General features: G+C 39.6%; 7 protein-coding genes across 8 annotated transcripts; 4 read left to right on the forward strand and 3 right to left on the reverse strand.

Moving 5' to 3' along the window:
- Positions 1 to 184: 184 nt before the first annotated feature.
- LOC103338476 (two-component response regulator-like APRR1) lies at positions 185 to 5,379 on the forward strand. Its single transcript, XM_008241683.2, has 6 exons — positions 185 to 944; positions 1,165 to 1,326; positions 1,446 to 1,579; positions 1,961 to 2,116; positions 3,078 to 3,159; positions 3,864 to 5,379. The coding sequence occupies exons 1-6, from the start codon at positions 770 to 772 to the stop codon at positions 4,817 to 4,819; spliced, it is 1,665 nt and encodes a 554-aa protein (XP_008239905.2). The 5' UTR covers positions 185 to 769; the 3' UTR covers positions 4,820 to 5,379.
- Positions 5,380 to 5,658: 279 nt separating this feature from the next.
- On the reverse strand, positions 5,659 to 7,208 carry LOC103338474 (vesicle transport v-SNARE 11-like). Its single transcript, XM_008241682.3, has 5 exons — positions 7,067 to 7,208; positions 6,702 to 6,760; positions 6,416 to 6,604; positions 6,120 to 6,290; positions 5,659 to 5,956 (listed from the first exon to the last, which is right to left on the reverse strand). The coding sequence occupies exons 1-5, from the start codon at positions 7,158 to 7,160 to the stop codon at positions 5,804 to 5,806; spliced, it is 666 nt and encodes a 221-aa protein (XP_008239904.2). The 5' UTR covers positions 7,161 to 7,208; the 3' UTR covers positions 5,659 to 5,803.
- Positions 7,209 to 7,562: 354 nt separating this feature from the next.
- On the forward strand, positions 7,563 to 9,439 carry LOC103338544 (Pentatricopeptide repeat (PPR) superfamily protein). Its single transcript, XM_008241759.3, is given in 2 exon segments — positions 7,563 to 9,028; positions 9,030 to 9,439. Coding segments are annotated over 2 exon segments (1,509 nt in total). The 3' UTR covers positions 9,073 to 9,439.
- Positions 9,440 to 10,769: 1,330 nt separating this feature from the next.
- LOC103338470 (putative xyloglucan 6-xylosyltransferase 5) lies at positions 10,770 to 12,708 on the forward strand. Its single transcript, XM_008241677.3, has one exon. The coding sequence runs from the start codon at positions 11,076 to 11,078 to the stop codon at positions 12,453 to 12,455; it is 1,380 nt and encodes a 459-aa protein (XP_008239899.2). The 5' UTR covers positions 10,770 to 11,075; the 3' UTR covers positions 12,456 to 12,708.
- Positions 12,709 to 12,921: 213 nt separating this feature from the next.
- LOC103338472 (Yippee family putative zinc-binding protein) lies at positions 12,922 to 13,972 on the reverse strand. 2 transcript variants are annotated; one of them, XM_008241680.3, is made up of 3 exons: positions 13,818 to 13,972; positions 13,566 to 13,666; positions 12,922 to 13,294 (listed from the first exon to the last, which is right to left on the reverse strand). In XM_008241680.3, exons 2-3 carry the CDS (start codon positions 13,656 to 13,658, stop codon positions 13,070 to 13,072), a joined length of 318 nt encoding a protein of 105 aa, XP_008239902.1. In that variant the 5' UTR covers positions 13,659 to 13,666; positions 13,818 to 13,972; the 3' UTR covers positions 12,922 to 13,069. The 2 variants fall into 2 exon arrangements, with proteins under 2 accessions (XP_008239902.1, XP_008239901.1); XM_008241679.3 differs by having other exon boundaries at positions 13,566 to 13,673; positions 13,818 to 13,969.
- A 5,183-nt stretch (positions 13,973 to 19,155) lies between these two features.
- Positions 19,156 to 20,201, forward strand: LOC103338468 (uncharacterized). The gene is made up of 2 exons (XM_008241672.3): positions 19,156 to 19,819; positions 19,965 to 20,201. Exons 1-2 carry the CDS (start codon positions 19,283 to 19,285, stop codon positions 20,052 to 20,054), a joined length of 627 nt encoding a protein of 208 aa, XP_008239894.2. The 5' UTR covers positions 19,156 to 19,282; the 3' UTR covers positions 20,055 to 20,201.
- Positions 20,202 to 20,620: 419 nt separating this feature from the next.
- LOC107881621 (Protein kinase superfamily protein) lies at positions 20,621 to 23,416 on the reverse strand. The gene has a single exon (XM_016795872.2). The coding sequence runs from the start codon at positions 23,414 to 23,416 to the stop codon at positions 20,759 to 20,761; it is 2,658 nt and encodes an 885-aa protein (XP_016651358.1). The 3' UTR covers positions 20,621 to 20,758.
- Between the last annotated feature and the right edge of the window lie 659 nt (positions 23,417 to 24,075).

The following is a 24,075-nucleotide window of genomic DNA, read 5'->3' on the forward strand; positions in this document are numbered from 1 at the left end:
TAGTCCTCTCTGTCTCTACCAAACAATCCTAACCTGAACACTACCCTTTTGCACTTTTCTTTTCTGTTCCCCAACCCTCCACGTCTCCTCTTATCTATCATGCGCCTGTCGTCGTGTAGGCGCACGTTAGTAACTTTTCCCGTGCCGAAAATAAAAATATCCCTTCTATAATTGGACAGATGGAGTTGAGAGATACAACAGATCAATTATACCCAATACCCAATAGGCGGATTGAGAATTTAATAATTTCATTACTGTCCGTCTAGTCTTTTTCTAGTTTTTTCGTTCTTTTTGGCTCTTTTGTTTTCACTTTCTTTCTCTTTCGGCCTCCCAAGGCCGAGTCAGACCGATTTTGGCTGTGCTAGCGTGCGCTGCTGGCCGGTGATCCAAGCTCGGAACTTTTTTTACTCTTAATTATTCTATCCGCTCCCCTGCTGGTCAAGAATTCTCAACCGTCGATCAACTGACGTCTCAGCTCGCTCGGGGTCTTCGATTGTACGGACGGCGGGCTTGGGTTTTGACTGGGAATGGAGTAGCTGGGAAGTGGAGACCCCCATAACCCTAATTTCGAATTCTGATTGAGGCCATGAAGTGGAATTTTCTGCCATGGAGGTTCTCTAGTATTAAGAGTATTTGCCTGAGGGTGGGTTTGGGGTGGTGATGGAATTTTAAAGCTGTTTCCTTGAGGAGTGGTTTGGGTTTGAGGTGGTGATGGGATTTTAAAGCTGTTTCATTTCGGAGTGGTTTTGGGCTTTGGTGGGTTTTGGCTATGGAGTCTAAGGAGCTGAATTTGAACAGAGACTGTGAAGCTGGTGATAGCGGCGGCGGCGGCGGCGGTGCTGATGGGTTCATAGACAGGAGCAGAGTGAGAATTTTGTTGTGCGATAACAACGAGTACAGTTCGGAAGAGGTTTTCACGCTTCTTGTGAAATGCTCTTACCAGGGTAATATATCATTTTCTTTTATTTCTTTAATTAATTTACTGCATGTGGTGCTGAATTTTGTGAGTCGTGTGCTTAAATTTTGTTTTTTGGTGTGGGGTAGTCTTTGGTTTCTGAAGTTTAGTTAGGAAAATGTTAACGTTTATCTTCTGTTTGGCTGCTAAAAAAATGGAAGATGATGTGCGTGTGTTAAATTATGACTCTTGATTTCTTTGCTTCACAGTTATTTCCGTGAGGTCTCCTAGACAGGTGATTGATGCATTGAATGCAGAAGGGCCTGATATCGATCTCATACTTGCTGAAGTTGACCTTCCAATGAACAAAGGCATGAAAATGTTGAAGTACATCACACGGGATAGAGAGTTAAGGCGCATTCCTGTAATCAGTAAGCATGTCTTGCTCTTAGTCTTACCACAGCCATTTTCACTTAATGATAAATATTTCCTTTTGAGGAAAAGTATTGTCGTAACCTCACTGTACTGTTGAACCTTTTCTTTTGGTTAGTGATGTCGGCAAAAGATGAGGTCTCTACTGTTGTTAAGTGCTTGAAGCTTGGAGCAGCAGACTATCTTGTGAAGCCTTTACGAACTAATGAGCTTCTAAACTTGTGGACACACATGTGGAGAAGAAGGCGCATGGTTCGTTTGCATGACTTTGATGTTTTTGTTTCTAGAGCTGTTCTTCTAATTATCTCTACCCCTTCCATACCAGTCAATCTTCTCTTGCCCCTTGCCATCATATAGGTGTTGATGTTGCTTTAGGCTGTTAGTATCTCTTTATGACCCTCTTAGGTGAATGTATTATCTTGGGTAGTTCAGAAGAAAGCATGCAATTAGCTTACTTGGCTTCTCAGCCTTCTCTCATCTGAAGTTAAAGTTCGTAACCTTTATTTCAAAGAGCCATGTCTGTGTATCAGTAATACCTCTCTTTCAAGTTCCACTACCTTATTGATGTGTGTGCACTAGAATACTATTTCCTCTCAAATCAGTAATTATATTATATTTTTATGTATTTGGCAGCTTGGGCTAGCAGAGAAGAACATTTTGAATTATGTTGATCCGGTGATATCAGACCCTAGCGGATCTAATACAAACAGTACTACCTTATTCTCGGATGACACAGATGACAAGTCTGCCAATCCAGAGATAGGAATGTCAGCTCATCAGGAAGATAAGGTGACTATGCTATTTTATTCTTTTGAAAAGTAAAGAAGAGAAGTTGGGTTTAATAATTAATAAATATAGAGCTGAAGCTTGATTGTTAAATATATACAAACTAAAAAATATGTTCATTGTGAGACCAATATCTCTACTGACGCTGCATCATGTAATAAGTCTTGCTTGTATTGGTCTAAGAGGGGTCTAATATGCAATATATACAAGATGTGAAATGTGAACTTTATACGCTGTTTTGAGTTTTATTTGGGTGATCTATGGAATCAGTCCAAGTTGGATTATATAGCACTATAAGAGTCCGTAGTGCTACTCAAAATACATGTGGAAGCATTTTAGATTAGGCATAACACCTAAGAGTACATATGCATAGATATTATTTGAGGTGCAGGATCCGGCCATTGAAGGGCCCTGTATATATCTAAGTAACACATTTTAGATGTTAAATATTTAAAATGTACATTAATGGCTTGAAAACTGAATGTAACTCATTATAAATCTTTTTAGTTGAAATTTTATTTTCCTCTACCAGCAGACATCATATATTCAGTAATAACTCATGCTGAACTAGATTTGAGATGAAACAACTGTTGGAATCTGAAAAATTAGTTAGGACTCGGGTTGAATCTGTCAAATAATTCATAATTAACTACAGGAACTTAGGTTTTCTCTTCATTTAAGATTAAATTAATTACTTATTAGTAGCGCTTACTTCAACCATGAACCAAGTAGACATACGACTCACAATGTCATGGACCAGTCATGGTTTACTTGTCTACATTTTCTTTGCTGAAACCTAAATTCATTTTTCTGTGCTGAAACTGTGAAGCCTAACTATTTATATGTGGATCCAGCTCCCTAGGAAAATCAGTGATGTTTATAATGACTATGAACGTGTATTTATATATGTTCTTTTCTTGTTTTGGCTTCCTCTTCTTTATGTTTTTATTTTTTAATTTTTTAGTCTGCTGCTGTTATGGATCTTCCACCCAAGAATATATCAGAATTTCGGCCTGATGTTCCTGGAATAAGTGACCGACAAACTGGTGAGCCACTTGTGACAATTGAATTGCTGATTTTCAAAGTCCAGGCATCTCCTAAGCTTAATGTTGTTTATCATCTTCCGCATTGCATTTGAATAAATGAATCATAGTTTGTGTAGTTGAAACAAGTGATGTATGAATACATAGGATCAGTTAAAGTAATACCATGAGACGACATCATTTCAATTTTACTGCCTTTTCTGATATATATATTTTTTTTTCTTAAGCTGAGTTCTGAAAATATTTTGAGGTTTTGGCTTCAGTTTGGTTTACACTAGGAAAGATGACAGTCTTTGAAGACTTTGAGAGTTTAATACAATTAAAGCTAGAGACAATTATTGACATTGAGCCTATAGTTGTTTGTCTTACTGCAGTCTTTATTGTTTTCATTTCCTTTTCCAAAACAAGTATGTGAGAAAAGTTTAATGCTTTTTCTGAACTTCTTGTATAGTTTTATTTATTATTTTTAATGATGATGACAAACAGAAACAGTGAGAATTCTTGTTATATCATACGCGATGAGCATGTGTTCACTAGATACCATCATGTATGGCTAAGGGCTGTGTTTTGTGTCTAGCTGCATCATTCATTTGACTTCACTGATCTGAGAAACTTTTTCCTTAGAAGCAGAATGGTTTTTCAGTATGCCATTTTTCATCTTTACCACTTGGGTAACTTTTGCCCTTTTCTCTGATAATATTCCTCAGGAAAATTTTTATCTGGCCCAAAAAAGAGCGAACTAAAGATTGGCGAGTCATCTGCCTTCTTTACCTATGTCAAATCAAGCAAACTTACAATCAACTCTCAAGTGGTTGCTCATGTTGAAGACATTACCGCTGAACATTTGAGGATAGAAGAGAAACATCAAGCATGTGGTCTCCAAGTGGTTGATAATCCCCAAGTACATGGAAATGGAGATGCATGGGAAAGCTATTCACAAGGAGACGACTTGCCAAGCAGCAATAGTATCCCAGATTCTCTATCATTGGAGAGGTCTAGTACCCCATCTGGATCAATGGAACTTCAAAATCAAAAGAGTGCTGAGGAAGATAGATACTCTCTGATGCCTGTGCATCCAAGAAATGAACATCAACATGATTTTTCTGGCACGCCTGCCCAAGCTGCCTATCAATATTATATGTCTGGGGCTGTCAATCAAGTTATGATGTCATCATCAGCCCATGTTTATCAAAAGAATCTGCATGATATGCAAAATCATGCTACAACAGCTATTATGCCACATTATAATCATCTTCCACACTGCCCTCCACATGTAAATGGGATGGCGTCATTCCCCTATTACCCGGTTAGTATATGCTTACAACCTGGTCAAATGCCTAATCCTCATTCATGGCCATCATTTGGAAACTCATCTTCAACTGAAGTGAATCTAAATAAGGTTGACAGAAGGGAGGCAGCATTGATTAAATTTAGGCAAAAGAGAAAGGAGCGGTGTTTTGACAAAAAGATCCGGTATGTTAATCGAAAACGACTTGCCGAAAGGAGGCCTCGTGTGCGGGGACAGTTTGTGAGGAAGTTAAATGGTGTAAATGTGGATCTTAATGGTGACCCTGCTTCTGTTGATGATGATGATGAGGAGGATGAAAAGGATGATGAGGAGCTTGTGTCAAGGGATTCCTCCCCGGAAGATGGTGCTTCTTGATATTGAAGTCGTTGTATTTGGTTTTGAGGGACAGTTGTCTCATTCCTAAGATGCATTAATTCCATTCTAGTCGTAATCCTTTCGTTATGGAAGTTACCTGCATCTTTTGGTGCTCTCTATGTGATGAGTGGGGATTGGTGCCTGCCCATTTAATTGAAGTATACTAGGTGCATCAACATATTGGTTGAAGGACATTGATCAAGGCTGCAAGCTTCTGGTTCTAATTCAATAAAATCAAAGATCAGATCTTGGTAAAGCATCCCCTTGCCCATCTTGCTCAGGGACAAAAATTCCCAAAAGACACATGATATAGAGCTCTTCAACCACAAATTCTGCATGCTGTCCTTGATTCATCACCATATTCAAAATCCAAACTGGCAATATGTTAATCTTCCGAATTTATTTTGTGAAAAAATGTTTGAGATTTTGAATAATGTCTCAATGGAGAAGTTTTAGATAATCTCTTAAAGGAGGAGGGTTTTTTTTTTTTTTTTCCCCCTTTTGTTAGTATGGAATTCTGTAGTCATTTAAATATCATAATGTAAGTATCTTTTTCCTTAGCCTTGTGTTCAGTATATGAAGAACCTGCATAGTAAGCTTATTTCCTTTCTTTGATGTAGATGTTGTGGTTTACTGAACAAAGAAGGGGACACATTTCATTTTTCATCTCAATAGGACTTCAAAAGGGGTTTTCAGATGATGAATTTAGGTGCTCACCCTGATAAACGTTCTACTCTCTGTCCTATTTTTCAGCCATGCTTTCATCTCGTAAGAGTCCATGGTTTGCTTTCCTTCATTCCAACAACAATTTTGTAAGATAGAACAAAAACACAACTCTGTTTGCCCCTCGCTGGAATTAGCCAATATCTTGGAGAGAAGAAAAAGAGAAGCTAGAAACAATATCCAACAACATAAAGAACACGGAGAGTTTGATGAAGTGTCAAATCAGTAAAATTATTCCAGGCAGTGCAGCAGCAGTATAGGCTAGTGGGTAAGCTTAAGATATAGGATAATCATGATGGCAAGGGCAAGGACTCCTATTATGGAGCCAACAATCCATTTGTTCCTATTCATCCTGCTTGTCATTTCTGTCAGGACCCTTTTGCTCTTGCCAATGTTTCCATCCACCCCATGGATCTGTCAAAAAGGAAGAAACAAAATCAGGTTTACCACCTCAACCATCTCATATCCTCATCAGACTAATTTAGGCACAGAAGCAAGCCAAACAAGCCTATGCTTTCTGTGGCAATGTCACACATAAAGCCAGAGTAACTAAGGCTAGTAGGCATAGCACACATACTGTATTATGGGCATGTAGAAGAGACTGGCGTTGTTGATGTAAATCTTGGAGGATTGAGACCCCAAGCTCTTCTGTTTCTAGCATTGTTCTTCTACTCTCCTTGACCCTGTCCGTCGACTGATTTAATCTTTCAGTTGTCATCAATAATCTCCCTCTTTGATCGTTCGATGTCTGTTGCATAATCAAACGTCCCATGCCATGAACAAGAAAATTATGACGAGCAAACATAGATCATGCAGCAATGCACACATGAGCACATACACACGCACACAAACACAGAGGTATGGAGAAAATACCGTCAAGGTTTCTGCCATTCCGGGCTCCAGCAACTCGTCCTGGGCTGCATGATTAGCAACAGGTGATGTGATTCTCTTAACTTGGCTTTTAAGATTGTTGAAATCAGTCTTATATTCTCTTAACTTGGCAAGAAGCGCTGCCTTCACACTTGGCTGCAAACTCCTTGCCTCAAGGTCCATTTTCCTAAGCTGGATAGTTTTTCCAACATGGCATGATTTATTAATCTAATAACATAAACAAAAACACACATCTAAGCAATGAAAATTAACTGGAGTTGTGACATACCAAAGCATCAGCATCATCTAATCCAGCTTTTACCTCTGCAATTCTCTGTTTTTTTCCCTCTGCAAAGCAAGAATTCACAGAACACCATCTTTTATGCACATACTAAAGTCTCTCACAAGTGCATATACAAAATTTTAATCTAAACAAGAAAAATAAAACATCCAAATTCATGATGCATCCCACCAATACGAAATGAAAAATAAAAATAAAAATAAAAATAAACCCCAAATACAACTCTCTTTCTTTTTGGGATAAAAAACCCAAATGCATTTTTTTATGTTGAGTTTGCCAAACCCAATAACCCACAAAAAGAAAAGAAAAGAAAAGAAAAGGCAAATGCATTTCTTTTTTCAGAGATTTATTACCTCCATCAACAGCGGTAGCAGCCGTGCACTTCTTTGATAGATTGACGGAGAGCTCGCAGTATTGGCGCTCGTACCCCTCAAATACCTCACTCATCCTTCTCGATCTCAATTCCACCAGCTACCTAATTGTCCTTGATCAGATTAAAGCGTAAAGTTATCAACTTTTTTATTCTAAAACTTCGAATTCGGCATTAGAGGGTTGAATCGGTGATCAATCAGAGAACTTCGGGGCTGCCAACTTAACCATCTCAGGCACAGTAATGGAATTTGAGGATTGCAGGCCTGGCAGATTGCGAGTGTCTCATTATGCCCTTGTTGGTTTCCTTGAATTACATGCAAGGGACACGTATTGACGTGTCGTTTAACGGCTATTACAAATTAGAGGTCATAAAACGTTTGGTAAGTATTCTCATTTTGCAGTAGGCTGGCAGGCTATGTTGGGGTCAAGCTTTTTATATAATGCAGTCTAACTGTTTGACGAATATCCTCATTGAACATGCGTTCTGTATTGATATCAAAATGGCGGAGGTGTTTGCTGTACAATGCAGTCAGCACTCAGAAATCTCAACACTTTTTGTGTTTTTACTATTCTACCATGTTGCCTCCGTCGCCCGAGCTACAAGAGCTGTGTACTATTGTTTCGAGAGCAATTGGCGGTTTAGATGATTTGGAATTGAGTCTAAATAAATTTACAGGTTCCTTGACATCGTCACTTGTGACCCAAGTCATTGATTCTTGCAAAAGCGAAGCACCCACTAGAAGGTTGCTCAGGTTCTTCTCGTGGTGTCATAAGAATTTGGATTATGGTTTGAAAGACAAGGATTATAACTATGGCATTCGGGTTTTTGCAGAGAAGAAGGACCACACGGCAATGCACATTTTACTTTCTGACCTTGTGAAGACTGGAAGGGCAATGGAAGCTCAGACTTTTGGTCTTGTTGCTGAGGCTTTGGTCAAGCTGGGGAGGGAAGATGAGGCATTGGGTCTGTTTAAGAATTTGAGCACATACAAGTGTCCTCAAGATGGTCATACAGTCACCGGCATTGTCAATGCGCTTTGTTCTAGAGGGCATGCTAAGAGAGCAGAAGGGGTTGTTTGGCACCATAGGGATAAGATTGCTGGTATAGAGCCTTGCATTTATAAGAGTCTTTTATATGGATGGTCTGTGCAGGAGAATGTCAAGGAAGCAAGAAGAATAATCAAAGAAATGAAGTCAGCTGGCATCATGCCGGACTTGTTTTGCTTTAACACATTCCTTAGGGGCCTTTGTATGAAAAACCTTAAATGCAATCCTTCTGGACTTGTTCCCGAAGCTTTAAATGTGATGATTGAGATGAGGACATATAGAATTTTTCCAAATTCCATTAGTTACAATATATTGCTGTCTTGCTTGGGAAGAACAAGAAGAGTCAAGGAATCTTGTAACATTCTTGAGACTATGAAGAAAACAGGTTGTTCTCCGGATTGGGTCAGCTATTATCTTGTTGCAAGAGTGTTGTATTTGTCCGGAAGATTTGGTAAAGGAAATAAGATGGTGGATGAGATGCTTGCAGAGGGCCTGCAACCGAATTGCAAGTTCTACTATGATTTGATTGGTATACTCGTTGGAAATGAGAGGCCATATTATGCTCTTGAGCTATTTGAAAGGATGAAGGCAAGCTCATTGGGTGGTTATGGACCTGTTTATGATGTGCTGATTCCCAAGTTTTGTAGGGGAGGGGACTTTGAAAAGGGTAGAGAACTTTGGGATGAAGCCATGGCTATGGGTGTAACTCTTCGCTGCTCAAGTGAGTTGTTGGACCCCTCAATCACTGAGGTTTTCAAGCCAACAAGGAATGAGGAAAAGCTCAGCCTTATAGACTGCGCCAAAGCAAAGGATCAAGAGAAAGTTAAAAAGAAGATGGGCAAGACAAAGAAGACGTCAATACGGAGGAAGGTGAAGAAGAAATGATGAAGAAGAAAATAAGAAGATAAAGAAGGAAAATAAGAAATCTGCTGCAACTTAATCGGTATGCCTATAACTTGTACCGTTTTCTTTCTTTAGCATCCCTTCGGTTCTGTATCCGTATACGTTGGTTGAAAATGCTAAACTCTTGAATAATATCTGAAGCAAGATGACATTGGTAATGGAAATACAATGTTTGTATACCTGTTCTGTTTGAATGGTTACTCATTTGACCAAATGAATTGAATTTTGAGTGTTTTGCATGGTTGATAGTGGTTGAGCTGGCTTTGAATCTGAAGTTGTTGGTAAACTTGTAATGAGAGCTTAGGGAAAATTGTATCAAATGATCACATTTTATATGTTTTTTGTAACTGTGTTTTCTTTCACTTTTCTGAAATTTTAGCCATGTTGTAAACTATTGGTAAATTCATCACATTTTAGTCTACCAGTTGGTTGATTAATTTAATAATCCTTGTGATCCAGAAAGTTAGGAAGGTAAATTGTCTAATATTGTACCCAATTTTATTAAATTGTTTGTCACAGTTGTCTTCTTTGCGTCTAATTGAGCATCATCACCGCAAGTAATTGCATCTTATTAGATTAATGAGGCCTGCTAATTTATATATTACCCAAAAAAATCAAATTAAAAATGGAAATAAAACCCTGCTAATAAAAATATTGAAAAATGAAAAAATGAAAAGAGCAAGCAAGCAACTGCAGCAAAAAAAAGGCTTGCTTTGCTCCAGCTATCGGCTAGAGAGAGACAGGGAGTTGAAACACGGCACATGGACCATGGCATCAAGACACTGGAGACTGACATAGCAACTGAGATGGGATCTTGTGGGGCCCTCGATCCCCAATCTAGCTCCAAACTCACATGTCCGGTTGGGTTAGTCAGACGACGTGTAATTGGGGAGGGGGTTGTATTGCACGCGCTTCAAAGTGGCGTGGGAGTGAACATTCTTCATGGAAAGTACAAGTCGGCGTTTCGAAGCTGAAACGCGTTTCTTGGTGGTTTAGTACCACGCGTCAAATTCCAGCCGTGGAGGCGGAGGTGCAGAACAGGCCGGAGGCAGCTGCTGAGCTTAGGAGGCTCCCATTGACTCTGAAATAATTAAAAGGTTGGAGATTATAGCTATGGTTGGAAAGGAAATAAAAAAGATATCCATTGTTTTCTCATCTTAAATGAGTAAATTAGAAATGTGTGTCTCTTCATCAAAGTGTCAAGCTATTGAAGTCAAATGAGACATGACTAAAGTATTTTCTTTGAGGTTTCACTAAAAATGGAAATGAGATAGTGGCATTTCTTAGACTTTATTTTTCAGTGTTTTAAAATACGGGAATGAACATCTTTTATTCTCATTTTCAGAGATATAGACATGACAGTTTCATTAACCTCAAGTTTATTTCGCGAAGCAAACATAACATTATTAATCATTTATTTGGAGATATCACACAATTTTGCAAGATACCTCATCAAATACCATTATTACATAGACACAATGTAACCATTGGAAAAAAATATCCCGTGGATTATCCCTGGGTCAGCACAATGTACGGTGATGAAGGCATGCCCCACAATTCTCTCTCATGGGAGATGAAACACAGGATCACCATAGGTCAGAGGTCCAGTAAATCCGGGCTCCATATTCATTTTCAACGAGACCCAATGGGATTTGGGCCAAAAATAATAATTTAAAAAAATAGTCCAAATCCAGATCAGACAATAAAATATAAAGACAGAATGCCCCACGACAGTCGGTGTTGGACACATGTCTCTACATTTCCCCAATTTCTAATCATCTCTCAAACAATCAGACGGACCTCGAACCAACCTCGCCAGCAGTTGCCACCTCGCCATAACCAAACACTCCCACCATGTCCTCTTCTTCCCCATCACCCCCCTTTAGGGTTTTACAGCGTCTTCCAGGCTTCTTCTAGCCTTTTTTTTTATACAAATTACAATACCACCCAAAAACCCAAAACACACTCAAATTTACACAAGCCAACAGCATATATTACATACATATACAGTTTGAGCAGGTTTTTTAGAGAAAGAGAGAGATGGGTCAAGACAGTAGTTTTACAGCTCAGAAGAGAGGTGCTGGTGGGTTGCCCACTAGCACCACCGGAACCTCGGCCAATGGCAGAGCAGGTCGTGCTTATGGGTCTCTGCCACGTGGCCGCCAGATCCAGAAGACCTTCAACAACATCAAAATCACCATCCTTTGCGGCTTTGTCACCATCCTCGTCCTCCGAGGCACAATCGGGGTCGGCAACCTGGGTAACTCCGAGGCCGACGCCATCAACCAGAACATCATCGAGGAGACCAATCGGATCCTCGCCGAGATCCGATCGGACTCTGACCCCAACGACCCGGATGAGCTGACTCAGACCGAGATCAACCCCAACATCACATACACTCTGGGACCCAAGATCGCGAATTGGGACAAAGAGCGGAAGGCTTGGCTTCAATCCAACCCTGAGTTCCCGAGCTTGGTTAACGGTAAGCCTCGCGTTTTGCTCGTAACTGGGTCTCCTCCTAAGCCGTGTGATAACCCAATTGGGGACCATTATTTGTTGAAAGTAATTAAGAACAAGATTGATTATTGTAGACTTCATGGCATTGAGATTGTGTATAATTTAGCTCATCTAGATAAGGAACTTGCTGGCTATTGGGCCAAATTGCCTTTGATTCGAAGACTGATGCTTTCGCATCCTGAGGTTGAGTGGATTTGGTGGATGGACAGTGATGCATTGTTTACTGATATGGTGTTCGAGCTTCCACTCTCCAAGTATAATAGTCATAATCTTGTGATTCATGGGTACCCGGATTTGTTGTTTGAGCAGAAGTCGTGGATTGCGTTGAATACCGGTAGTTTTTTGTTTAGGAATTGCCAGTGGTCTTTGGATTTGCTTGATGCTTGGGCTCCAATGGGCCCCAAGGGTCCGATAAGAGAGGAGGCTGGGAAGATTTTGACTGCCAATTTGAAGGGGAGGCCAGCGTTTGAGGCCGATGATCAGTCAGCATTGATATACTTGTTGCTTTCACAGAAGGATCAATGGATGGAGAAGGTGTATGTTGAGAATTCCTACTATTTGCATGGTTACTGGGCTGGATTGGTGGATCGGTATGAAGAGATGATAGAAAAGTATCATCCGGGCTTGGGTGACGAGAGGTGGCCATTTGTGACCCATTTTGTGGGTTGCAAGCCGTGTGGAAGTTACGGGGATTACCCTGTTGAGAGGTGCTTGGGCAGCATGGAGAGGGCTTTCAACTTTGCAGATAACCAGGTGCTTAAGCTGTATGGGTTTAGGCACAGGGGATTGTTAAGCCCTAAGATCAAGAGGATCAGAAATGAGACGGCCACTCCTTTGGAGTCTGTTGACCAGTTTGATATTCGGCGGCATCTGGTGCATGGGGATAGTGGATCACACAGCTAGTGAGTAAAACATCCTCAAATGTGTGATTATTGTTAGTTAATGATGTAAAACATCAGTTACAGAAGATTTAAACTTGATGACAGTTCACGTTTACTTGTATTTTTGTTTGATCAGTTGTCTTCTTTCCAACTTCCAAGAACAATAGAATAGAATTCTTTCACAATCTTGAGATCATCTTTGTATTGTGTTCTAGTAATCCTTAAGGAGGAATTTTATTTATTGATGGCAGCATACTTTGCTACGTTCTTGTTTTTCGCGTTGAGCCGAAAAATTAACCTCTTCTTGCTGCTGGCTTTATGTTGTTCTTGATTAACATGCTGCATGAGTATTTGAAATTATATGAATGTACTCGTAAGAGATTTGCATAGTTTGATCTCTGTTTTAAACACCTCCACGCACTTTGAAGCTAGCATGCCAGCAACTTGTGGGTGGAAAAACTACCCAACAAACAATGCTTGCGCCTCCAAGTCCAAATTTGTCCCAAATTATAAATATAAAAAGGATGAGAATCTACATTTCTCAACAAACAAGCAAGCAAGTGAACAAAGAGTTTCCAAATGGAATTATTATGAGCAGCAAAGTGCCTTGTAAATTGTAATTGGGGGGAATTACTATTAGTACTCTTTGGCAATCTTTGCTCTCTCAATTATAAATTTGCCTTCCTTGTACTTCTGAGATATATCATAAGCTCGAACGTACTTCCAACCCAAGACCTCCCCACAGTTGCTGCAAAATATGTCAGCTATAGAGAAAACGCCAGTGATCAACTTCCTGTCCTCCTTTTGTCCCACAATGATGTTCATTGCATGAGAGAACATATATCCTGCCCCTGATTTTGTCTAAATAACACAAAACATTTGATTGTTGGATATATAATTGCACACATTAAGTCATTAATATAAGCATACATTTGTGATTAAATTGTTGGATCAAGCATGGCCTCTCCCGGCCCGGGATTCCGGTTCAGGAAGCTCCTCTTCAGGAGCCGGGGCCAAGTAACGGATTTGACCATAGTGACATAGGAGGGTAAAGAAAAAATATAGATCAAATATCATGCCATAAGTTTTGGGATAAATAATAATAGCATAGAGTTTTTAGTTAATTGCTCACCACAAACTTTTTGGATATAAGATCATCACGCAGCGCAAGAGGATTTTGGCAATTTCTGCAACTGAAGAAGGGATTTCCACCAAATTGCGCCATTTCTGAAACTGAAAGCTTCCAACACCAAGAAAACAGAAATCAGATCCCATTGCAACAATAAAAGGATGAACTGTGCATGCAGGTGATGAGGATATAAAAAGACTGAGCCAATAATCTGAAAGATAAACAATGGAAAAAGAAGAGTTGAAATCTTCCTACGTGGAGTAGTACTGTAGGATCAACACCTTATCCACCCAAAGATGAGAATGAACAAGCATGAGGCGATCATATTTATAAAGACATGATCACAACACCAAGACCGTTGACTGTGAATAGTACAAGGCTAGTAGTTGATGAAAATAACTAAAATGATTAAAAATTCAACGGAAGCCTATGAAAGTTTCATCCCTTACCTAATATATAAAAAAATTTGACTCAAAGGCGGAACAAAGAATTTTTTAATGGGAAGGCAAAAAAGAAAGAAGCAAACAATCAAAATTATATCCTATACGTTCATGATCTACACGCAAATGCCATTCATTGGTTTAAAATAACAGAAAAGCCTTCAAGAAACACATATGGTGGGCCATATAGGTTTTTTTTTTCCTTCAAAAACTTGCCAAAAGGAAGAAGTTATCGCTATTGGCCAATATAGACTTATGTTTTTCCATCAAAAGTCACTGTTTGGACTGCCATTTTCTTCCTTCCCATTCATATTTATTTTAAGACAAGTGGAGAGCCCCTATGTTGTGACGTTGCCATCCACAGCCCACAGCCAGGGCTTTCGGTGAAGCAAAAACAGTGGCCCGTTGCTTTGGACTGCAAAGTCATTCATTCATTCTCTTTCGGAATAATTTTTAATTGCAAGTTTATCCTGGCGTGGAAATGTCCCAAAGGATAATATTATGGCTTAGGTGTATTTTTTAGAATACTAGGATTCTTGGTGGATGGATTGAGTATTGTGATTTTTTGTTTAAATTTTTTTTAAGTAGAATGGAGGAAGCATATGAAGTGATTGAGAACAACTTGGGAATTGGGATGGTATAGCGGAGAAGAATTTTCATGAGACGATTATGCTAACTTTTATTTTTATCTCAATCATCACGTGACCTACCCAAATGACTATGAGGCACAAGTTGGGAGGGATATGCTAGCTTGCTGAGCAAACTTTATTTTGTTGATGTTACAGGCTTATAGCTCATATCATATGGCTGCCTTTGGTGGTGCATGCATTCTAGTAAGTATCTTTCTCATTTGTGAATAGCAGCTGTAGATGATAAAATTCTCAGAAAACAATATTAAAGAGGTCAAGGATGAAGAAGCCGCAAGAGATCATGCTAAAGCAGCAACTTGCTCCTTCAACGGTACAATTTGTGATCTTGTAGTCAGTTACTGCTGCAAGCTCAAATTAGCTAGGATTAACGACTCTGTATCCATATATTATATATACTGGTGTAAGTCTGACACTTGTTCTTTTTGGTCAAACTTGTCTTACCTCTCTCCAAAAAAAAAAAAAAAATTTGAACGGTTAAGATTGTATATGATTAACAATTGATATGTGATCCACACCACAAGGACGTTTCTATGCAATTTAGCCTATGTTTTTTATGATGCCAACTTTTCTCAATATTTTACTTTTTTTATTCGGTTACTTACTAAGTTTATATTCATGCTGAGGCAGAGCTTGCCTTTCAATTTTTTAATTTTTTATTCCGGGCCATTGGGCTGCTTTTTACATCCCTAAAAGCCAATATTTAAAGCGTATAGCCGCGCGGCTATACTTACGCGTTATACCCAAGAGTATAGCCGCGCGGCTATACTATTTAAATATATATATATATATTTTATTTAAGGAGTCATCGCCTCCAACAAAATAAAATCCTAATCAGTCAAGGCCTGAGGCTCAAGCAGAGAGAGAGAGAGAGCAGCAACTAACCAACCACTGTTCAATTTGAAAATTGAAATAATATCAGAGAGATGATGATGATTCAGATGAATAAACCAGTGGTGCCGGGGCAAGTGTGTCTGACGAGTGCGAGGGTTGTTCCAACACCACCGAACAAAGCAGCAGCAGCAGGATCAGCTGGAGGATGGCTCCGAAACCGCGTCAATGTCGTCGGCAAAGGCAAATTACTAGTAGCTGTACCCACACCAATCCCAATCCAAAGAAGAAGAAGAAGCTGCTTTATGAATATGAAATATATTTTTTGTTCCAAGAGTCCAGCCGAGCGGCTGTACTATTTAATATATATTTTATTCGCATAGTTTAGCCGGTCGGCTGTACTCTTTTATATTTTTTTATTCAGAGTATTAGCGCGCGGCTATACTATTTAAATATTTTTATTTAAAAGGTATAGCCGCGCGGCTTAACTCTTGCGGCTGTACTCTTTTATTTATTTCATATTCACAGAGTATAGCCGATCGGCTATACGCTTTAAATATATTTTTTAAATCAAAGAGGAAAGCCGTTCGGCTATACGCTTTAAATATAATTTTTTATTCAAAGAGTATAGCCGCGCAGCTACTTTACGTCGTTATTTTCTTTATGCACGTTTTAAAATGTCTTATTCACGAAATAATCACGGCCTGCGTCGTGGTTTTATATTCCTATGAGCAAGAGCAACGACCTACGTCATGATTTAATGACTGGATTTGTTTCTTTATATTATGCCCATCTTTTGTTGTGCCTTTTTTTCTAGCTTTTGTGTTGCAGAGTTGTGGAGAAAGTTTGGGATTTTACTTACAGCTTCTTTTTTTGCAGTCCTTGTAAACAAGGATTGGTAAGCATACCCTAGTATAAATAAGCTATTAAGAGACTTTTGCCCTTCTTTGATTCATTATTTACTTGGCAGTTTCCGATTGCCAATTTCCTTGATAAATTTGTCTTCAGCCTGGTGCTATTTGGATAGAGAAGATGAAATACGATTCTTATGGGAAAGAAACAAACCCAAAGATGTGGAAAAGCAGAGAACAAAGATCTGAGAAGAAAGCCAGAAAATTCCTTGTAAGTTCTCCGCTCTGTTTTAGTCATAGCATAGATGTAACTGCATGCATCTTGTTGCTTTTCTTTCTTTCTTGTGAAGGATGAGTACAATTTGGTGGCCGGAATCCATGAACTGCCACATGAAATCAGTGTTAGCATATTCTCTCTATCTTGATGTTGATAAAGTCATGTTACGCAGCTTCAAAGTCCCTCAAAACAACGCCAATTGGGTCAATCATGTGTTGAAACAACATAGAGGCTCAAATTTCGAACAATTCAGGGTATGCTTTGATTTAGATCGTCGTTTCACCAGTTCCATTGATAAATGGATTCAATTTGCAATGCAAAAGACAGTGCAAGATAGCTTGTGCTCGACCTTCATGTAGAGTATGGTGTTTTTTTCGGAAGATTCCTATACTTTCCCTCCACACTATTAGGTCTTGAAAAGGGGTCCCTCTTTGACGACGCCTTATTGTGGCATTCCAAGTCCACACTCTGGTTTTGAGTTCCTTAGAGTTCTTGATTTGGCAAATGTTGATGTGACTCGAGAAGTTCTTGACTACTTCTTGTCTAATTGTCCAGTTCTCAAACAATTATCAGTGTTTTGTGCAACAAATTTGGTTGATTTAAGAGTTGTCCGTCCATCAATTGCACTCAATTGTTTATCCATAAGACATTGTCATGGCCTTTGAAGAATTGAGATTTGTGAGGCAAACCTTGTGTCATTTATTTATGTTGGACGTACGGAAAACTTGCTTCTCAGTAATGTGCTATCGCTTGTTGAGGTATCCACTTTCGAGGATGCATAACATTTCAAGAGCCTGAGTCTTGCCTTCACCAAACTTTCATGCTGTCTTTCTCAACTAGAGACTCTTATGTTGAATATCAGTAGTAAGGTTAGTATTTTTAATTATCATGTGTACTTGGTTCTGTGTTCTTTTTGTTGAATTACGTGTTCTTTAATTAGTCTGTATTTGGCTGCAGTATAGCAACATATATTAGCAAATCTTAAGCATTTGGAGCTTATAGTTCGAGCAGATGATCAATGGATTCTTCATCAATTAACTTCTTTCATAAAGGCATCTCCTTGCTTGCGAAGACTTACACTTGATGTAGGTATTCCTATTTGATAGATGACATGGTAGATTGCACTAGAGAAACTTGTTATTGATCCCGTTAGGTGTTGGTGTTTTCATCACACCGGGCGAATAAGAGAATGAAGACTTCAAAGAGGAAGAAGAGGCAAGAGATCATGCCATGCACCAACTTAAACAAATAGTTCCATCAATTATACAATTTGTGTGCTTGTACAGTTCATTTTGTAAAATGTAAGGTCAGTCTCCCAAGCGATATCCCAACTTTAAGTTCTCCAACTTTGGCTCAGAGGGAGTTCCCTTGTTGGAACAAAAGACATTGTTTTGAGTTCTCAAACACAGAGATAATCTAATATGACAGTATAATTTATATAAACATGTTATTTGTTTAATAACATGCTCAACACAACTCGAACCTGCTACAACACGTTTATTAAATATGCCAGATTTTAATTGAGCATTCTTGACATGTTTATTATCTTGACATGACACTACCCATTACCAGCCCCACATAAATAAATGAAACAAGGTTTGCATCATAAATCTTAATGCTTCTAAGGCGAGGACAATGTCTAGTGGCAACATACACTGATAATCTTCCAAGAACTGGACAATTAGACAACAAAACTGAACAACTGCTCGAGTCACATCAACATTTGCCAAATCAAGAACTCTAAGGAATTCAAAACCACCGTCACAATAAAAGGCCACAAAATCAAGAACTCTTGGGTGTGAAATAGAGATGAGAATTAGAATGAGGAGATCGACTTAGGCTAAAGGTTTTCTTTTGAAAGGGTTGCAATCCACTATCCTAGGTGGAATAGAATATAATATGCCAATACACGCATGCCACATATCAATTATTAATAATAAGTAATAAAAAATAAGTAGCATATATGTGTCAAGTAGGTCAATTCGGGGTTGGCGGGTTGACTCTAAATTCGGTTCTTTTAATAAAAGGGTCGTGCTGTACCCGTTCATTTATGAAATCATCAAGTCCGACTCGAGTTCACATCCCTAGCCCATATAGGATCGTGCCAGGTACTTGTATGAGCCCACATCAAACTTTTATTATTGTATTTTTCTTGTAACTTTTTTTACAACTTTATTTTAAGCTTTTTTTATATTCATATGTATATACAAACAAGATTTATTATTTGTTGAAAAAAGAGGCCAATAACTTTATTTGAAAAAAGCTAGATTATTATTTGGGTTTTGAAAATTGAAAATTAAAAATTAAAATTTTAATATATATTATTAAAGAAAAGAAATAGACTTTGGAGTTTTAAAAGGGCCGGCCCGACTTGCACAGCCCATGACGGACTACTGGCCAACTCGGCTCATTAGGTTGAATTATCTTGTCCTGGCCCGCCTAAAGATATGAGCCGGGCCATGTCGGGCCTTAACTTTGCCATGTCATTAATTTAACGGTGAAATTGACGAACAGCGTAATCTGGTCAAATTTAGAGGCATTGGGTATCAAATTGATCAAATAGATGAAATTGACACCTCTGGTCCATTTCGATGGAGTAAAGACACACCATCGGAGGACGGAGGCGATCCTTTGCTTCCATGGTGTTTTCTTGAGTCTTGCAGCCAAGTGAAAAATGGTGGGCGAGCACTTTGCTCCAGAGGGCTTCGAATTCAAACAAATCCCCAAAACCCATTTGAAGGAATGCTCCATGGTCGCCATCAGAGACTCTCCTCTCTCATCCTACAATGACTGCTCTGTCTTCCCTCCAATCAACCACGAAAATCTCCACCTTCCATCACAACCCAATCAACAACACTCTGACCCATTATCGCCATCGCCATCTTCTCCATCACTATCATCTTCTTCGTCATCGTTGCTGTCCTCTTTTTCACCTTCCGATTCCGATGAATCAGGCCCGGTTTCACCGTTATCGTCAGGTACGCAGGTCCGGAAACCTGTTCAAGGCACCACCTGGATAGGAATTGGGGTTGAAGTAGTGTGTTCCAAGCTTTTTGCCATGGCTTCCTCATTTGGGTTCGATAAAGTTTGGTGCTTTGCCTCTGGCGCGGGCATGGCGGCTGGGGTGTTCATGTTATTGTCCTTGTACTTGCGCGCTCGGCAAAGGCGGTATCGGAATCATTTGAAATTGATTGTGAAAGAGAAAGATGAGGTTAGCTGATCATCCATGTTCTTAAAGTGTATGAAATTTGATTGACTTTTGTGTGTTCGTTGAAATTTGATTTGCCCAACAATGAAAAAGCTGATAACTTTATTTTCAATATAGTCTCATTATTGTTGATTTGGTGCATTTGCAGAAAATTAATAAACTCCTGCACCAAATTGCTCAGATGAACGAAGTTCTGGTAGCTCGGCATAGAGTTCTGGCTTCAAAACTGGCTAATTGACTAAAGAAATACAACATCATTAGCTGCTGAATTGGTGAAATTAGGAAGGCCAGTACAATAACAGAGCTGAAAACATTGGGGGGTTTGCAAATTGCAACACCAAGCTAATGCTCCAGTCATCTCTAAGGAGAGAGGATCCCAATCTCACGTTGCAATGGCACAAGTTTGAGCTCTGCTAACAAATTTTAGCGGACAAAGTAAGGAACCAGCAGGTCTGGCATCCAAGCTCTAGAGTTAGATGCACAATGTTTCTGGTTTTTGTGACCCAGTTTAAATATATTAGCTTTTGTATATTTGGTTTGGTCTCTTTATGAGCGTATGTGTTGACAGATTTTAGAATTATTTAAAGTTTGAGCTCATGAGTTGGCAACAATTCTATGCAGTAATTTTCCTGGAAAGAGCATTGTGTTTGCGCTTGACAGCGAAAAAAAGTCACAGATATACAATACGAGGATATTTAAAGCTAAAAACGTACGGAGGATAATGCTATAGATGGATAAAGTTCAAAACAAACTGCTTTGACAACTTAGCAGGTAATCACTAATATCTTACAGAATTATTAAAAACCAAGAAAGAGACCTATCTAGAAGATTTTCTCAAACAATATTTTTTGGTCGATTTTCACAAACTGGGAACATAAGTAATTCAATCAAAGCCTGATTCATCACACAGCTTAGAACTTGAACAATTGGAATTATGGCCAATTACCTCCCCTGGATATTTCCCTTTTGAGCAAACGCTGGAGAACCAATTGTCACTTCAGAATCATCATTCACTCCAACAGCAGAGCCCAGAGCAGAGCCTTCCTTTGAGTCATTTTCACTCGGTTTTTCCAAAGAAATGAGACTGGAAGTTTTATCTTCTGGAGGATCAATCTGTGAGGCTGCCTCTTGAAGCTGTGAAGCGTACTCTAAGTTCCACAATACATCTCCCATGGTAGGCCTATCAACACCATATTCAGCCAGGCATTTTTCTGCAGCTTCTACAAACTTCCTCAGGGAACCAGAGTCGACTGAGCTAGCAATATAAGGGTCAATTATCTTCTCAATCATACCCTTCCTGTGCCATTGCATTGCCCACTCAGCCAAACTCACCTGCTCTCTTGGCAGCGCCGGGTTTATAACAGGCCTTGCACACAGTGCCTCAAAAAGCACCACACCAAAAGAGTAAACATCAGATTTCTCAGTAAGCTGTTGCCTCCTGAAATACTCAGGATCGAGATAACCAAAACTACCCTTCACAGCTGTGCTGACATGAGTTTGTTCCAACGTTGGTGCAGCTTTCGACAGGCCAAAATCAGAAACTTTTGCAACAAAATTCTCATCCAGGAGAATGTTTGTTGTCTTTACATCACGGTGTATGATACCTTGTGCTGCACCGGTATGCAGGTAATGTAAACCGCGAGCAGCGCCAATGCAAACCTCAAGCCTTTGTTTCCATGACAATGGTGGTTGGTTTGAGCCATAGAGGTGGTCACGAAGCGGTCCATTAGCCATGTACTCATACACAAGGATCATCTCCGCATTCTCATCACAAAACCCAATTAGTGAAACGAGGTGGCGATGGCGTAGCTTGGAGAGCATGTCCATTTCTGTTCTGAATTCATTAATGCCTTGCTCTGAATTTGGGTTCCCTCTTTTTATAGCAAGCTTAGTACCATCTTCCAACACCCCAAGATACACTTTTCCAAAACCACCAACACCAATCACTGCCTTCTCATCAAAGTTTTGTGTTGCATTTTGTAATTGACTGAAAGTGAAGGACCTTCCATAGCAATTAGTTGAAGAGAAATAGGTTGAGTGACTACTTTTGCTCTTGCGTGAGCCGAAGACGACTGATCTTCTTGAGCTGCTCTTACTGGAGAATAAGCTAGATTGGCTGGAATGTAGAGGAAGCAGCCATGATGAGAAGCTATTTCTCTTTTCCCAACCTTGAGGTCTTCTTTGCCACCTCACAATAACTACAACAACTAACAACATTGCTGTCAATCCCATTCCCAAGCCAACACCTGCAACTATCTTCATGGTACTTATTCCTGTAGGTCCCTTGTATGACCCATCAACACCGAAAAGACCATCCAAGCTATCCGCTATGTTGCTCATCTTTAGGATCTCCAATCCATTAAGAAGTGCATCCTGAGAGCCTGACTGAGTACTACCGGGACCAACCTGAACCCGTATGGTATTATTTTCACTGGAGATTGATGTGGCGTTGAGCACAAAATCTTTGTAATAAGCAGTGGAAAGGGCACCCGTGAGTGAAGAAAGGTCAAGATTGGACACGGCCGACATCCCATTGACATATACATTGAAATACAAAGTATTAAGGGCCTTGCTCACAATGTCACTAAAATGCATTCTGATCAAATAGGAAAAGTCCTCTTCAACATTCAACTTCCAGGTGAGGTTAAAATTCTGTTGACTTGTAGCAGAGTCTTTCATGTGTTGAGCGGATGCATAAACCAAATTCGGGGCAATCAACACAGTAGCCCCACTCTGTGGATACTTGATGGCTTTGGGAGCCACAGACACATTTTGAGTTCCTTGTGGAAATGCATTATATGCATTATCAGGCTCCCAAGTCCTTGACAATGTGTCATTTGCAGGAGATAGCAATGGACCTCCAACATTTAACCGGTATCGAACTTGAAAAGCATAATTAGATAAGCCATTGAAGTCACCAACCGGTGAAACTGATGTGGCTGAATTATTGAACAGAGTATCAGGAGCAGAGACAACCTCAATAGCATTGACAAATGCACAGGATTTCTTCTTGGGACTGAAATGGAGAGAAATCCGGTTTTCTGTGACATTGAGAATGTACTCTTTAAACACCAAGGTGGTACTGTCTGTCACAGAGAAGTCATGCAAAAGAACATACTTATCTGTGTTTACTGTGAAAACAGCGCTTGTCAAATTATATGTTTGGTGTGGAAGTGGATGGAAGTAAAGCCTAATCCAATGCTGGCCTGGTTTGTTAATGTAGAAAGTGTAGGTGGATTTTTCAGAGAAAATTCTTGCGGTGCGATACAAAGGCTGAGAGGAAGATGCTATATTGGAAGAGGCATTGGCAGTGATTGAATCAACTGAAGCCTGCACATCTTCGTTTGTGGACAAGAGACTAGACGTGTCACGGTCCGATTTGAATGTCCTGCCATCATTGAGTTTGGTTTGTTGTGGCGAGCCACAGTCGATGAGAAAATTATCAGGAGGAGAGAATGTGGCTGTAGGAGGAGAAGAGTCATTGCCTTTGGCTGAAACAAAGCTTGTGAGGCTGAATGTTAATGCGCACAGGAGAAGGAAAAGAAAGGGTAGGGAGGAGAAGGGCTGAGGCATTGATGCCCCATTTATCTCTCTCCCCATTGATGTCTATGATGGTGCAAATTAAGGAGGAGGAAATGACGGTGGCAATGGCAGTGGTGGCGGCAATGGAGGATAGATCATAGTAATAGAATTGGGCCCAAAAATGCAAGAGCTTAACTCAAGAACAAGGAGGGTGGTGGGGTTATGGGGGAGAGAAGGTATACGTGGATTTCGGGCATGTACGAATGTACAAAAATGCTTAGACAGTTGGAGGAAACAGAAAGAGAAGATGGAGATGAGAAAGGATGTTGTTGGTAAGCAAGAAAGGGGAAAACGTGCAGAGATGTTTGTTTTGGTATTGTTTTGTTTGTTTTGTCTGTTTGAGTTTGTGATGAATGAGAGAGACTTGGTAAAACAAAGGGAGAGGAGTTGAGAGGGAAGCGAGCTATGCGTTGGGCCCTCAAAGCAACTAAGATTGTCATTGTAATATTTTTACTAGGACAAGCCTTATCCTCAACGCAAAATTATATGGTGGCGACGTGTTTTGGACATAAACACAATTTCAACAAAATTATGGTTGTCACATTTTAGACTCATATATTAGGGGTATTTTATATTTTATACTCATATTAGATTAGGGGTATTTATTTGAAAATAAGAATTGGAGCATGCATACTAGGTTTGCAGGCAACCAGCCTTAAGTGTTTCCCATGTAGAAT

Source organism: Prunus mume, linkage group LG7 (genome assembly GCF_029339155.1).
Source record: "Prunus mume cultivar Tortuosa linkage group LG7, ASM2933915v1, whole genome shotgun sequence".
In the NCBI taxonomy this organism is placed as follows: Eukaryota; Viridiplantae; Streptophyta; class Magnoliopsida; order Rosales; family Rosaceae; genus Prunus; species Prunus mume.

Excerpts from the sequence above, each read along its gene's own strand:
- LOC103338468 (XM_008241672.3), top strand. The coding sequence starts at position 19,283 with ATGGTGGGCGAGCACTTTGCTCCAGAGGGCTTCGAATTCAAACAAATC. Across the intron at positions 19,820-19,964 it reads TTGTGAAAGAGAAAGATGAG|AAAATTAATAAACTCCTGCA; the intron begins GTTAGCTGATCA and ends GTGCATTTGCAG.
- LOC107881621 (XM_016795872.2), bottom strand. The coding sequence starts at position 23,416 with ATGGGGAGAGAGATAAATGGGGCATCAATGCCTCAGCCCTTCTCCTCC.
- LOC103338470 (XM_008241677.3), top strand. The coding sequence starts at position 11,076 with ATGGGTCAAGACAGTAGTTTTACAGCTCAGAAGAGAGGTGCTGGTGGG.
- LOC103338474 (XM_008241682.3), bottom strand. The coding sequence starts at position 7,160 with ATGAGTGAGGTATTTGAGGGGTACGAGCGCCAATACTGCGAGCTCTCC. Across the intron at positions 6,761-7,066 it reads TGCTACCGCTGTTGATGGAG|AGGGAAAAAAACAGAGAATT; the intron begins GTAATAAATCTC and ends CTTGCTTTGCAG. Across the intron at positions 6,291-6,415 it reads GAATGGCAGAAACCTTGACG|ACATCGAACGATCAAAGAGG; the intron begins GTATTTTCTCCA and ends ATTATGCAACAG.
- LOC103338476 (XM_008241683.2), top strand. The coding sequence starts at position 770 with ATGGAGTCTAAGGAGCTGAATTTGAACAGAGACTGTGAAGCTGGTGAT. Across the intron at positions 1,327-1,445 it reads AAGGCGCATTCCTGTAATCA|TGATGTCGGCAAAAGATGAG; the intron begins GTAAGCATGTCT and ends TCTTTTGGTTAG. Across the intron at positions 3,160-3,863 it reads AATAAGTGACCGACAAACTG|GAAAATTTTTATCTGGCCCA; the intron begins GTGAGCCACTTG and ends AATATTCCTCAG.
- LOC103338472 (XM_008241680.3), bottom strand. The coding sequence starts at position 13,658 with ATGGCGCAATTTGGTGGAAATCCCTTCTTCAGTTGCAGAAATTGCCAA. Across the intron at positions 13,295-13,565 it reads TTATATCCAAAAAGTTTGTG|ACAAAATCAGGGGCAGGATA; the intron begins GTGAGCAATTAA and ends TGTGTTATTTAG.